Source organism: Macaca mulatta, chromosome 9 (genome assembly GCF_049350105.2).
Source record: "Macaca mulatta isolate MMU2019108-1 chromosome 9, T2T-MMU8v2.0, whole genome shotgun sequence".
NCBI classification, from domain to species: Eukaryota; Metazoa; Chordata; class Mammalia; order Primates; family Cercopithecidae; genus Macaca; species Macaca mulatta.
Genome location: NC_133414.1, coordinates 6,635,082 through 6,650,182, shown reverse-complemented (window position 1 = coordinate 6,650,182; position 15,101 = coordinate 6,635,082). Strand labels below are relative to the sequence as shown.

At 38.1% G+C, this 15,101-nt stretch overlaps 1 protein-coding gene across 1 annotated transcript; it reads right to left on the bottom strand.

The window, feature by feature from the left end:
• Positions 1 to 882: 882 nt before the first annotated feature.
• LOC711440 (aldo-keto reductase family 1 member C3) lies at positions 883 to 14,707 on the bottom strand. The gene is made up of 9 exons (XM_001104543.5): positions 14,555 to 14,707; positions 12,590 to 12,757; positions 11,618 to 11,734; positions 10,279 to 10,356; positions 9,712 to 9,834; positions 6,941 to 7,050; positions 6,505 to 6,670; positions 2,898 to 2,980; positions 883 to 1,105 (listed from the first exon to the last, which is right to left on the bottom strand). The coding sequence occupies exons 1-9, from the start codon at positions 14,636 to 14,638 to the stop codon at positions 1,063 to 1,065; spliced, it is 972 nt and encodes a 323-aa protein (XP_001104543.2). The 5' UTR covers positions 14,639 to 14,707; the 3' UTR covers positions 883 to 1,062.
• Between the last annotated feature and the right edge of the window lie 394 nt (positions 14,708 to 15,101).

Genomic DNA, 15,101 nt, shown 5'->3' with positions numbered 1-15,101 from the left:
TGGTAGTTTCTGTAGAATTTTGTCACATTCCAAGGGTTCCTGAAGCCAGGCATTGAATTTTATGAAATTTTGAGTAACTGTCTTTTTTATTTTTTATACTTTAAGTTCTAGGGTACATGTGCATAACGTGCAGGTTTGTTACATATGTATACTTGTGCCATGTTGGTGTGCTGCACCCATCAACTCGTCATTTACATCAGGTATAACTCCCAATGCAATCCCTCCCCCCTCCCCCCTCCCCATGATAGGCCCCGGTGTGTGATGTTCCCCTTCCTGAGTCCAAGTGATCTCATTGTTCAGTTCCCACCTATGAGTGAGAACATGCGGTGTTTGGTTTTCTGTTCTTGTGATAGATTGCTAAGAATGATGGTTTCCAGCTGCATCCATGTCCCTACAAAGGACACAAACTCATCCTTTTTTATGGCTGCATAGTATTCCATGGTGTATACATGCCACATTTTCTTAATCCAATCTGTCACTGATGGACATTTGGGTTGATTCCAAGTCTTTGCTATTGTGAATAGTGCTGCAATAAACATACGTGTGCATGTGTCTTTATAGCAGCATAATTTATAATCCTTTGGGTATATACCCAGTAATGGGATGGCTGGGTCATATGGTACATCTAGTTCTAGATCCTTGAGGAATCGCCATACTGTTTTCCATAATGGTTGAACTAGTTTACAATCCCACCAACAGTGTAAAAGCGTTCCTATTTCTCCACATCCTCTCCAGCACCTGTTGTTTCCTGACTTTTTAATGATCGCCATTCTAACTGGTGTGAGATGGTATCTCATTGTGGTTTTGATTTGCATTTCTCTGATGGCCACTTTCTTAACAGAACAGAGTAGGTAAAGAATCTGTGGGAAAAAAATTCAATTATTTCAACATGATAAAAATTTATTGTCTTTCTGGCCTGTGGATTTAGCTCTGGTTGACTGAAGTCGCTAAGCAGAATGGATTTAAGTAGAGGCGATGGGTCCAGTCACCAGCATACAGACGTCCTCTGCATCACCATCCACACACACGGCTTCTGGTAGACTTCAGGCAAAGCCCTCCATGTTAATATTCATCTGAATATGGATAATTAGGGTGGCTAGCGAGACTGAAAAGAGAATAATGTATAATATGAATGCAATGACTCCATTACTAGGGGAGTAGTAAAGTGATTTCTAGGAAGCTGTCATTAGTGTGAATGTGAAGAAGTTTATTTTCTGACTAGTTGTAGAATCTGCCTTTCTTCCCTTTATGAACATGGCTTCATAATATATGTATTTTCAAAATAATAAATTAATCATATTCCCTTCTCTGGAAGTTAACACGTAAAACACACAAAGTCAAATATTCAAGCATATTCCTGTACATCTGTCAGCAGAGCAAAGAGATACTCTGATTATATTTTCTTTACTTATTACCTCTCCAGCCTACTGTATGCAGTATATTTTGTAAGATTCAGAAATGGAAATTGTTGTATATGATATGAAGTCTAATATCCAAGGAGCTACAATGCATTAAAAAATTCTTATATAGAAATAACATGAAATATAAAGGAACAGATAAATGCCATCTTATTACATTTTTAATTGATAAGAATTACTGATGCTCGCTATTCTTCCTTTCTTTTATATCGTTTCCTTTTTTATTCTTTATTTTCCTCTAAACCAAAAAAAAATTAACAATCTACCAATTTTTAAGCACTTATGAAGGGCCACAGTGCTTATGCTTTTTCAAACACTATCTCACCCTATCACTTGTTAAAATCTCCACTGCCAGCAGTTACATAGCTTCCTGCTTTTTTTTTTTTTTTTTTTTTTTTGAGATGGAGCCTCACTGTGTCACTCAGGCTGGAGTGCAGTGGTGTGATCTCAGCTCACTGCTACATCCTCTGCCTCCTGGGTTCAAGCGATTCTCCTGCCTCAGCCTTCCAAGTAGCTGGGATTACAGGTAAGTGTCACCATGCCTGGCTAATTTTTGTATATTTAGTAGAGACAGGGTTTCACCATGTTGGCCAGGCTGGTCTCAAACTCCTGACCTCAGTCAATCCACCCACCTCGGCCTCGCAAAGTGCGAGGATTATAGGCGTGAGCCACTGTGCCCGGCCATAACTTCCTGCTTTTCCCTCATACATGAATGACCGTCTGTGAATCCTAGAACCTTAGACCATGAAGGAGTAGTAAAGATATTTTATTGGCTACAAATTATATACAACAATGGAGCTTCTGCCTCCACACTTTTTTTTTGGTTTTAATTTTTAAAAAATTCTCTGCCTTGAGATCTCCATATTGCAGGAAGTCAAGGACAAGCGCTCCTATTCACTCCCTAAGGAAGCCTTTCTGGAGGCAAAAGCAGAGTTTCGGGCATGAACAAACATGCAAGGAGAAGGAGGAAAAACATTTGAAATAATAAAAGATGCTGAATTGACAGGATCTAGCAAGCAATTCCATATGAAGGAGGTGGGAATTGGCACCTGGACCACAAAGTTGATGGAAATGGTTTTGGTTTGATAAGGAGCTGAGCAGGTTTGGGAGAATGTGATATGAGCACAGATTTGGAAACATCTCATGAGGTGACATGGGCAGTATCCACAGCATGTCCAGTGGTAGAAACACCAGGCCTGCACGGAAGGTGCAGATTTGGCAATGATGTGGGCTGCTCTGAAAAGTGCCATGGAATCAGGAGAGCAGAGGCACAGGTTGACCCACGCTGATCTCTGTCCACTCAGCCTGCCAGAGAACAGAGCTCTGGAGTGAATCCAGCAGGAGAGTTCCAGAAAGCTCCTGTCTCACCTCTGACTCACATTGGCCTCCGTCCCTCTGGTATGGAGGTCACGCTCAACACCCATCCTACGTTTCTTCTCCAAAACTAAATTAGGTCACTCATTTACAAAGGAAACTTACCTATCACTGTTAAAATATCGGAGATTTCTGTTTAGGCCATCTATGGCTTTCATGTCCTCTGAAGTCAACTGGAATTCAAAAACCTATCACAGAAATAAAAAATTTTGATTATTTTTAGATTGCATAATTGCCAATTGTGAACCCACAAGTATATTAGACAGTTGGGTGCAGAGACAATACTTAAAATATTGGTAAGTTTTAAACAGTTATAGAAGTCATCTCTAAACACTCAGGTGGTCAATGAATATCACATGAAAAATAAGCAGAAATCCATTCCTAGTTATTATATATTGAAACTGCACAACACTGCAGACAAAGAGAAAATCTCAACAGAAAATGGAGAGGACACAGAGCTGACATTGTGCACACATGATAGGGTCATATACTTAGAAGACCCATAAGAATCTAGAGGCAAATTTTTTTTTTTTTTTTTTTTTTTTTTTTTTTTTTTTGAGACGGAGTCTGGCTCTGTCGCCCGGGCTAGAGTGCAGTGGCCGGATCTCAGCTCACTGCAAGCTCCGCCCCCCGGGTTTACGCCATTCTCCTGCCTCAGCCTCCCGAGTAGCTGGGACTACAGGCGCCCGCCGCCTCGCCCGGCTAGTTTTTTGTATTTTTTAGTAGAGACGGGGTTTCACCGTGTTCGCCAGGATGGTCTCGATCTCCTGACCTCGTGATCCGCCCGTCTCGGCCTCCCAAAGTGCTGGGATTACAGGCTTGAGCCACCGCGCCCGGCCCTAGAGGCAAATTTTTAAATAACGTAAGATTATGTAGTAAGTTTGATAGACATTGTTGAATTTCTATATCTCTTTAATAAACAGGTATAATGCAAACAACAATTGTTTTCAACATAATTCAAGGCAGGAATTGTCTAAATACTAACAATTTCACGTTTAAAGGAAACGGATACAGGCTTGAAGTGTATCTCACTCTCTAAATTTGAGAGACTTTAAATATCAAGAAGATGTCACTAATTGCTAACACATTGAATTGAATAAATCTATAAATTGAATAAATCACTCTGTAATAGTGATACAGAGAATGAGAGAGAGAGAATAAAAAGCATTAACAAGTTAACAATTAATGAGTCCAGGTTAAAGGTGTTCACTACATTTTTCTTTTAACATTTTTATACATTAGAAAATCCACAAAAAAGGAAAACACTATCAAGAGATTCTAATAATTTTCAGTATTCTATGGATAAATATTTGAAAATATATACATATGGTTTAATGGAGAATGTTACAAAATTAATGAAATATATATTAAAAGGCCATTTAAATAGCTGGAAATTCATCATGGGTTGAAAGTCTCAATATTGTCACAAAGTCAGTTCTTTTCACATTGAGCTGCGGTTTCATTACAATATCAACCAAAGACTAAAGTATGTACTCTTTCATGGATGCTGATGTTTCAAAATTTCATAAAACAGAATAGTCAAGAATAATCAAAATATTATCAAATAAAATAAAGCGTTAGAATAAAAGTTGTACCATTCTGGTAGCAAGACCTTTCACTATTTAGACAGTACAGAAAAGTAAGTCAATTGAAGACAAAAGAGAGGCAGGATATTATTTGTGAATGTTTCATTTATGGTAGAGGTAAAAAATCAAGACGTGTGAGCAAATGTGAATGCTTTTCAATAATTGTTGGTGGGACGCTTTGATATCAATTTAGAAATTCCATGTGCATATTTGGATTTTTATTTTACATTGAAAAAGAAATTCATTTGAATTTACAACTAATTTATAAGTAAAGAGAAATACCAATTTTGCAAGATAACATTAAAAGATTGTCACGTTCCCAATATAAGAAAAGATATGCCACTCATCAACCACAGGAAAGAGGCATGAATAATTTAACTACACGAAATGTAGCGACGTTTGTCCATGAAAACGTAATGACATTTTACTTCAATAATACATCTATATCTCTAAAGGAGTAATACCTGAAATATATATATGTACATATAGTATGTGTAATCTATCATATATATCTTATTAAACTATAATATATGTATCATTCCATCATATAGATTAACCTATCACATATATAGTAATCCATCATATATTAATCAGTCATATATATGAGATAGATTAATAAGAAATACTCCCTCCAGTCACATGTCCCTGTATCCACTTGCTTGGTTATATGAATTTCTAGTGCCTTCCAGTAAGTGGTGGTGTCTATTTACCCATCCCTTGAGTCTGGCCTGTCCTGTAACTTGCATTAGTGGGTAAGATTTGCCAGAAGCAATGGTGTGGCAACCCTGAGCCTAGACATGAAAAGGCTTTTGCACGTGTCCACTCACTGCCTTGGGATCATGCCATGCGATGAGGTGAAGTCTGGACTGGATGGCTGGAGGTTGAACTATATGGAGGAGAAAATGGCACCCAGACAAATGTCCCATTGACATCTTGAAGCAGAGCTATATGGTTGTCCTGCAAACACGTGAGAGAGAGCCCAGCCAAGAACAGAACTTGACTAAGTTCAGGCTGAGGCCATGCTAATTTTCTAACTAGAGAATCCTGAGCAAATAAGTGGTTTTCATCTTAAACCCCTATGTTGAGGGTGATTTGTTTAACAACTCTATTTAATAGTATAATCATGGTCTCCTAGACTTAAAAAAAAGACAAACAACTAATAGTCAAAGACTTAAACAGGCAGTACACAAACAGAAAACTTCAAGTGATGAAATATGTGACATTTTAACTGAGTGTACAAAGAAATGGAAATAAAAATTCCACAATGATTGGTAGACTAAAGAACACCTAATGCAACTCCTCATTTCAGAACATGAAGAGGAGGCCAGGAGAGGTGGCTCACGCCTGTAATACCACTTTGGGAGGCCAGGGCAGGTGGGTCGCCTGAGGTCAGGAGTTTGGAACCAGCCTGGCCAACATGGCGAAACACCGTCTCTACTAAAGTTACAAAAATTAGCCAGGCCTGGTGGTAGGCGCCTGTAATCCCAGCTACTCCGGAGGCTGAGGCAGGAGAATCATCCTGCTTGGGAGACAGAGAGATACTCTGTCTCAAAAAAACCCCCAAACCCCCATCCTGGCCAACACAGTGAAACCCCATATCTACTAAACAAACAAACAAACAAAAAAAAAAAACAAAAAATTAGCCGGGCATGGTGGTGGGCGCCTGTAGTCCCAGCTACTCGGGAGGCTGAGGCAGGAGAATGGCGTGAACCTGGGAGGTGGAGGTTGCAGTGAGCCGAGATCGCGCCACCGCACTCCAGCCTGGGCGACAGAGTGAGACTCCGTCTCAAAACAAACAAACAAACAACAACAACAAACACCAAAACCAAACAAAAACACAACATGAAAAAATGATGTTCCTGGTGCAGGGATGCAGAGTAGATTGTCAACTTAATGCTGAAATTAAAAAAATCTCCATTTTTTTTTTTGGTTCCATCCCAATTCTCTCTACCTGTGCTGCATCTGCCGTGGTAGAGTAGAAGAAACCCTTATGATGCACACAAAGCGTTCATGTAGGAAATACAGGGAAATGGAGCTGGCCCAAGGGTGTCCTCAGAGCCTTACAAGAATCACACATGTGAACGACACTGTGCAGCAGCCCTGAGGGCCACAGCCCAGCTCCTCACCTGCACGTTCTCTCTGATCCGTTGCTCATTGTAGCTCTTGGCCAGGACCACAACCCCACGCTGCAGCTGGTAGCGCAGGGCAATCAGGGCTGGGGTTCGCTTGTGCTTTTTTGCCAAGGCACAAAGGACTGGGTCCTCCAAGAGAACCGGGGAGTTCTGGTCCACCCTGGAAGGAAAGGCGGAAATGCTGAAGCCCTGAGGCTGGGGATAGAGTTTGTTAAGCGGTTCCCTAAACAGACTAAGTTGTCCACTCTGCACCAGAGCTGCTCAAGCGAGGCCCCCAAGCACCACCATTAGCATCATCTGAGATCTCATCAGAAATGCAGTTCTCTCCTCTCTCTGAGCCACTTGAGACTACAGGAAACGGAGGATGCTCTGCCTAAAACATTTTCTGCAAAATGGAGGTTTATGTAAAGGTCCCATTGTGTTTTATTACCATCGTTTGTCTCGCTGAGATCCCAGAGCACTATAGGCAACCAGAACAATATCTTTTGACTTGCAGAAATCTAGCAATTTACTCTGGTTGAAATACGGATGACATTCTACCTGCAGTTGACCAAAAGAGAGAAGCATCAATTTATATGAAATAATTGTGTTAATATAAAAAAGGTGAAAGTGAAGAAGCTGAATAATAATCAGTATAGTATTATATCTGAGCTAAGGATATTATTGTCAAGTAATAATCTTTTTCATAGAAATACATTTTATATCCATATCTCCTAAAAGTATAAATAGAAATGCCATTTCTGAACAGAAGTTCATCTATGAAGCAGATCCTGGCTTCCAAAGACCTTTGATAACTAGAAGGAGATGTAACAAATTCCATATCTGGGATACAGTAAGATTCTTAGAGCCTTTGGCATCAGATTGTGCCAGAAAGCAAGAATTTGGTCAAGGACTCATGGGGGCAAGTCTGAAAGACAAAAGCACTACTTTCAAAGAAATGTCACTGGTGATGTTTAGATAGATTTCAGCATCAAGAAAAAAATTTACCCATTGGGTAAGAATAAGCACTAACAAAAATTAATAAAATTAATTAAAAATCTTAAGGAAAAATGTCCAAGTCCATAGTAATGAGGGAGATAATGAGAGAGCAAGAAAGAACAAAATAATTTGCCTCTACCATTGGTGGTTATTACAGTAATTTCTTTATCAGGAAATTGATATTTAGAGGAAAGTATTAAACTTGTACTTTGTCTTTGAGGAATATTTGTTCTTCATTTTGATTTGGTGAAATATTTTTTTTCATAGTAAAACGTCACATACGAATAGTTAAATAAGTTTTTAAAATTGAAAATGATTATCTAAAAACTCCAAAAAATAATAAATACAATAATAACCATAAAATACAAAAATATTAGTGATATGTACACAATTGTATGTAAACATTTGTCATGGAATATGACTTCTTCTGTCGAGAATTATCACCCAGTGGATTATTAGTAATTGCTGAATGGAAAACATATGATTATAAAGAACAGATCATCTCACAACTCATTTCCATCCTGTTTTAAAAGGGAGTGCCATAAAAGACATTTCCATTAAACAATGGGAATCCAAATATAGACTGGATGTTAAACGACATGAGGGCATTGCAGTTAGTTTTCTTAGATACAATAATTATACTGTAACTGGAAGAATATCTTCAGTTCTGTGACATAATATTTAGGCCTGTAGAGGTGAATTGTCATCTTTCCAATTTATTTTGAAGAGGTTTTGAAAATATTATATGTATTTATGCAGATATACCCACATAAATATTTGCCATAAATATTTGGCAATGTGGCAAAGTGTTAACAATTTTGAATATAAATGATAATGTTGAATGGTGGATTATTTTTATCAAATTTTCTGAAAGTTTGAAAATTGTCATAAAATAATTGAAGGAATAATATTAAAACCGCATTAATTTTCTTAATGTTTCTATTTTAATATAATGGAACTGTATCATTATGCCACGTTCACAAATTTTATATACTTCATATTTCAATTGTAGATCTTTACTCATTGGCTCTAGGTTGTATAAAAGTAAGAATACAAAAGTGTAAATTAGTAAAAAGGTAGAGTGACTTTACTTTTGAATTTTTTTGTGACATTTGGGGGAAGTCAATTTGATCAAGGAGCCCTGGAATCAACAATAACACAGGGGGAAAAAAAGGACTTATTCCTAAGCTATGAAAAAACCATGCATAGGATAGATGTGTTTAAACAATTGATTGGATGACAGACCCCAAAGAGAAGTAGCAGATTAAGATACAGGCAATGATAGGTCTGGTCTATGTTCTGCTAAAGTTCCTCAGTGTTGATTTCATCCACTGTGAACAGTTATTTCCATAAACAGGTAATTTTTCTTTCTTTTTTTTTTTTGAGACGGAGTTTCACTCTTGTTGCCCAGGCTGGAGTGCAATAGCATGACCTTGGCTCACCACAATCTCTGCCTCCCAGCTTCAAGCGATTCTCCTGCCTCAGCCTCCCAAGTACCTGGGATTACAGGTATGTGCCACCACACCTAGCTGATTTTTTGTATTTTTAGTAGAGAAGGGATTTCTCCATGTGGGTCAGGCAGGTCTCGAACTCCCAACCTCAGGTGATTCGCCTGCCTTGGCCTCCCAAAGTGCTGGGATTACAGGCGTGAGCCACTGCGCCCAGCCTAATTTTTCGCTTTCTGACATGGATGACCTTCATTGTCTGCAGCCAATTTTTAGTATATTTATGCCCCTGGTCAAGAATTCTTGAAATATCAAGAAGAGGCATGCAGGCATCCAAATTCCATGTCAACCCCTAGTACCTCTCTTCTCTTATTCTAACTCTATTTATGTACAGCTCATTTCATCTTTTCATAGCTTCATATCTATACACCATTCCCTCCAAATCACCTTCACCCATGAACTCTCTGGTCATCTTTCATAGCTTAGAGGTAAGTCCACCTTTCCTTGAGTTCTAATTGATGATTCCAGGCCTCCTTGATCAAATGGACCTCCCCTAAATATTACACACCATTCGACATTAAACTCATTCCAATTTTTCCCTAATACTTTTCTAAGCAGGGTACAAATAAGAAATCTTCATGCCTTTCTTGACAGAAGCTTTGCTCTCTAGAATCTTCTGCTTCACAAAGATAAGTGGGACAAAACAAACAGATATTTGGCAATAGGACAGGAAGAGGGGCATGAAGAACCGAAAGGAGAGGAGGCCAAGGGAGCTCACCTGGTTGCAGACGGGCTTGTACTTGAGTCCTGGCTTGTTGAGGATCATCTCCAGTTGCCTGTGGTTGAAGTTTGACACCCCTATGGACTTGGCCAAACCTGCATCCTTACACTTCTCCATGGCCTGGGGAGAAAGGGGTTGTGAGGAATTATTTGTGCAGTTGGCTTATCATGATAAGTGCAAGACAGAAGTGTGAGAACAACAACTTTCAAAATATGACAATGAAAATAGCTAGCAGTGATTGTCAAGAAGAGAAAAATTCAAATAGCAAATAGGGGAAGAAGATAGTGGCAGCAAGAGTAAGAATTTCTATCTCTTCCTTACGAAACTGGATAGATTAACGCACAGGCAAGGAAAGAGATTCCTGTTCTCTTTTCCCCCAAGTCTTGTGCCCCACTCTCTAAACATTCCTCTTATGTGTTTTTCCCTTCATCTCACCAAAACTACTCTTGTAGTTTCTGAATTTCTAGATCTAATGGTGCCTATTCCATTCTCTCCTATTGAATCTGGGAAACAGACTTTCTCTTTTTGTCATCCTTCTCTGTGTCCTCTCCGCCAAGCACTCACCTCCCAAGTGGTACAGAGATCCACTATGTCAAATATTAGTTTTCCATTTTCATCTGTTGGTGAAAGTTCCTCACCTGGCTGAAATAGAAGCAGTCATTTTAATGATGTCACAAATTAATTTCCCCACCCATAGCTGTGATCCCAGATACCTTTAAGGACACTCATCCTCCATGAGACAGGTGGTAGGTGGTACAATGCTCCAGAAAGTGATGTGTGCTATGTGTTTTACATATGAAGGTGTAAGGAATGTATTCAGGAGACAAGCTTCCTCTAATCTCTTACAAATGTTATATGTATGGAAAAGGACCATTTTCTACATCTTAATCAAGTTTCATAGTTGACTTATGTCATTTTATTCTGCCTTTATAATTTCCTCGGTTGAAGTACCTCTCTTTGATTTGGAAATACCTTGATATCCAAAAATAGTGGATAGTACTTTTGTACCTGGTGGGATTATCAGATCAACTGAAGATTTGATAGTCTATGGGCAGGACTGTGAATCACACAGGGTCAGCAGAAGTTGGGAGACCCAGAGGAGCTCTCTTAGGGTGATGACCATGAGCCTTGAACCGCTCCAAAGCCATAATCGCCACCAATGAAAAAGTTTGGGTCAACAATAATAAAAAAAAGTGTTGGAGTTTAGAGGTAAGAATAGACAAATGATATATTTTTGTAGACTATTTCATATCCTTAAATGTAGCCATGTCTTTGACTTCCCATTTTACATAACTCAGTAAACTCTTTCGCATTAATTAGCCTCAGTAGTTTCCTGTAACTTTAAATCAAAAGTTATACACTACACAGTAATTCATGGCTAAATACAGCTTCAAACTCTATTGTGAAAGAGGAGGCAGCAGAATAATAAAGCTTTGCAAGTCCACATTAAGGGTTTCTAATTTAAGAACCATGCATAGTGGCTTCTGCCAAATCTGCTTCAGCTTGAAATGGGGAGAGATGGTGGAAACTCATTGTGTACCACATGTGCAGCAGTTTTGTTGGGCATCACAACGCATGAAACTCTGTGTCTGTGACATCCCAAGAGATGGACTCAAAAGCCATAACTAAGACAGTGCCTTGAAAAAGACTATTGTAATTTCCTCAAGTTTTCGAAGAAGAGGCTTTGAGGTTGCTGTTCTCTCTTCTCTTGTAGGTGTGCATTAGAGAAGTAGGATTCAAAATTTACTCAAAAGAAAGGAAATTAGGTGTTATACTTACGGTTCTTCTTCCATGTAATAATCCCTACATCCTCCTGAGAAAAAGCTCTGTTCAACTATCCATATAAACAATGTTTATAATGACAGCAGAAGTGCAATTTTATGCTCATACTCAAACTGTATACCTTTAGAGACACTGGAGAATGAATGAGATAGAGGTCAACATAGTCCAATTGAGCTTTTTTCAGCGAGTTTTCCAAGGCTGGTTGGACCAACTCTGGTCGATGAAAAGTGGACCAAAGCTGCAGAGGTTAAAGAATGCAGGTGATTTTGAATGAATATTGAACAAATCTTATTAGTTTGTGCCATCTAATAATTAGACATTTTCCTACTGCTTCAAAATTTATGACCACTGGCAAACATATTCTCTTCCTTCTCATGATTCCTTTGGCTCTGATCTATTCTTATGAACTTTATTATATGTTGGATGTATAGTTTGTACATCTACTGAATAATAGGAGTAAATTCTTAAAATGTAAAAATTAGTATCAAGTAACAACCATGCTGTTACCTGAATTATCTTCGGTAGAGTTTACAACTCATTTTAACAGTCTAATTCTTCTATCCATTCAACCCAATGCTTAAGAATAGCTATTTATGTTGCTTAGAAACTAAAGCAACCTAAAATGGGGGTAAAACAAGTTTTGAACATGTTCACTATGCTGGACACAATTTAGGACAATTTCAGTATTTATTATTTAATACTCCCACAGCATTCTTATTTTGCTTTCTATCTCACTGATAAAGATAGCAGTTGAGAGAATAATAAGAAATCTTAGAAAATTACCCAGGGGATAAGAAAAACCATAGCATGATTATCATTCTCTGTGATTCTATACCGCATGTCAAATCACACTGATGGCAGCTGGAGCTCAAAAAAGTAAAGGGACTTTCAGGTCATAAATTGGAACGCAGTCAAAATGAAAAGTGATCATCATTCCCTGAGTTTGATTTCAGTTTTAATATGTGAATGTGTGTGAATACATTTGAACCCAGAAGCAAAATTCACCTGCAACTACTGATCCAGTCATAGAATTGTCATCTTCACATAATCACATTAAATACATGTGCACACAAGCTCATCATAGGCACAGTACCTTTGAAGTGTAGAATATGTCTTCTCTCTTCACAGTACCATCTGCAATCTTGCTTCGGATGGCCAGTCCAACCTGCTCCTCATTATTGTACAAATGAGCAGAATCTATATGGCGGAACCCAGCTTCTATTGCCAATTTTGTGACCTCCAAAGCTTTACTTCTGGGAACCTGGAGAAGCAACCAAAGGTAGTATCTGGTGATCAGTGTGGCTGAGAGGTAGTTCAGGCACAAGCATTGACTTTTACAAGAATCAGCTTTTCCTCCTGTCTGTATGTTGGGTGAAAATCCCATCTCAGTTTGCCTGAGTCTTTCCTGGTTAGTAATAAAGGTTGAGCATCCCAGAAACACCTTCAGTCCCAGGAAATCTCTGGTTGATCACTATTATGGAGGTACCAAACAACATCCTCAGATTCAGTGATTTGTTGGAAAAGTTAACAGGACTCAAATAGTCCTAATTATTTTTTAATATAGTGATATTATACATGGTAAAAATCACACAGAGTATGGAAGGGAAATAGTTCAAGCTCATATGAGTTCTCTCCCAGTGATATTACACAGAACATTCACTCAGACTTCCTCCAACATCATATTTGGGAAATGCTGTCTACAAGAGATGTTATTTGGTGTCTCAGTTCTTGAGATTTTGACTGGATGCTAGTTACACCGACCCGACTAGGGTTCACATGGGAAATAATGCATCTGTGAATAGTAGTCTATTATGTTAAGTCTTTTCTGCACAGCCATTCTGGCTACACAACAGAACTGAACACTTATACTCTGAGGATATCGGTTTATACATTAAAAATTCAGCGAAATCTGTAAGAATTTAGTAAGGTACCTTTCTGCCATAAAAAAATAAGGCTATTTCTTTCAGGAAAGATAGAATTCCAGTGAAATTTAAAATTACTGACTTATTGACCAAATTTGGATAAAGATTTGAAGGGTATTTTTTAATGACAAAAATATAAACTGTTTTCCATTTTTACATGTATTTAAGAAGCTTTCTTTTTTCGTTGAAATTACAAGGAACTAGATACTAACTCAAAGGTTTACCAAGGCTGCCGCTTCAGTGGTGTCCTTATTTTCACTTCCAGACCATGCCAATTTATATTAAAAATTAAACCATTTTTGTCAATGGTCTAGCAAATGTATCCTTGTAGATCATTACAACTTATCGATAAAGTGAGACTCAAATTTCGATAATTAGTCCCTATCACACATTTAGTAGCCTGAGGACAGTCTTGGGATACAAGTTTTCTTCCAGTAGTTCTATCTCGAAAATTAGGTATCCATTTTGTTCATTTTTGTGTCATAAGACCGCTCCTACCACTTTGATACAAATATGATGCATACAAAAAAGGACTAAGAATTTAGACTTTCCTTTGTTAGGTTCTAAATTTTACTTAAAATGAGGTTGTATTTTTTCTTTCAGGAAGTTTTTTTTTAAAGTGAAAGTAGTACAGTGGAAACTCTAGTCCAGGCCCAGTAATACTGGGTGGTGCTCACTAACGCCCATCGGAATAATGATACTCTGCCAACAGTTTTGTAAACACTATATCCAGTAATTTTTACTATAAATATTTCTCTGGATCGTATGTTCTTGGAAGAAGGAAAGATTTCTTCAGTTATAAAAACAGATAAATCACTCCTATTGCAATTAATTTCCACCAGAGGGAGCTGACGGACACTGTTCTTCGATGCTGAGTTTGACACATTCTGCCAAGCTGGGAAGTAGACACGAACAGAAGAAACAGTGCACAAACTAAAAATAAGCAGTACGTGACCATAGGAACGGACCTCAGTGCTGAACAAGGATTGACTACTTGTTTTCTTCTAGCCTAGGAAACCTAGACCTGTGAGTCATTCAAAGTAAGGCAGGAACACGAACCTTACAACCCAAGATGGGTTTCATGTCTACTAGGTTTATTCTTTTGAAATCTCAAAACTAAAAGAAATTATTCTTACCTCTGGAGGTGCATAGGTGCCAAATCCCAATACAGGCATGAAGTGGCCATCATTTAGCTTCACACGCTGGTGTTTGGAATCCATTTCCTGTCACTTGTCTGACTAGCAAATGTTTGCTGCTTCTTCCCCTCAGAGATTACAAAAGCAATGGGCAGGAAATGGCCCCCTGCAAACGGACTAATGGTTAACCAATGACATGTAGGAGGAGGTACATAGGCAGTCTTATACGGTCTGTGGAGAAAATTTCATCCAGTTCACTTGTTTCTTATCAAAGATAATTCCTAAGTAAATTATTATAATATATGGTATTAAACATTAATTTTTATCTGAAGTATTTTCTATTTGAAATCTCTATATTACTTAAATTATTAAAAAGTATTTATAGAACAAATAGCAACCATATGTTAGACTATAAAAACCTCCAGCTACAAATACTTTTTTTGTTTATGCCATGATAATGCCCCTTCTTTATATTGCATCATTTGAAATAATTAACCATCTTACATCTTTCTCTCACATACACATAATTTAAAGGAATGACTAATGA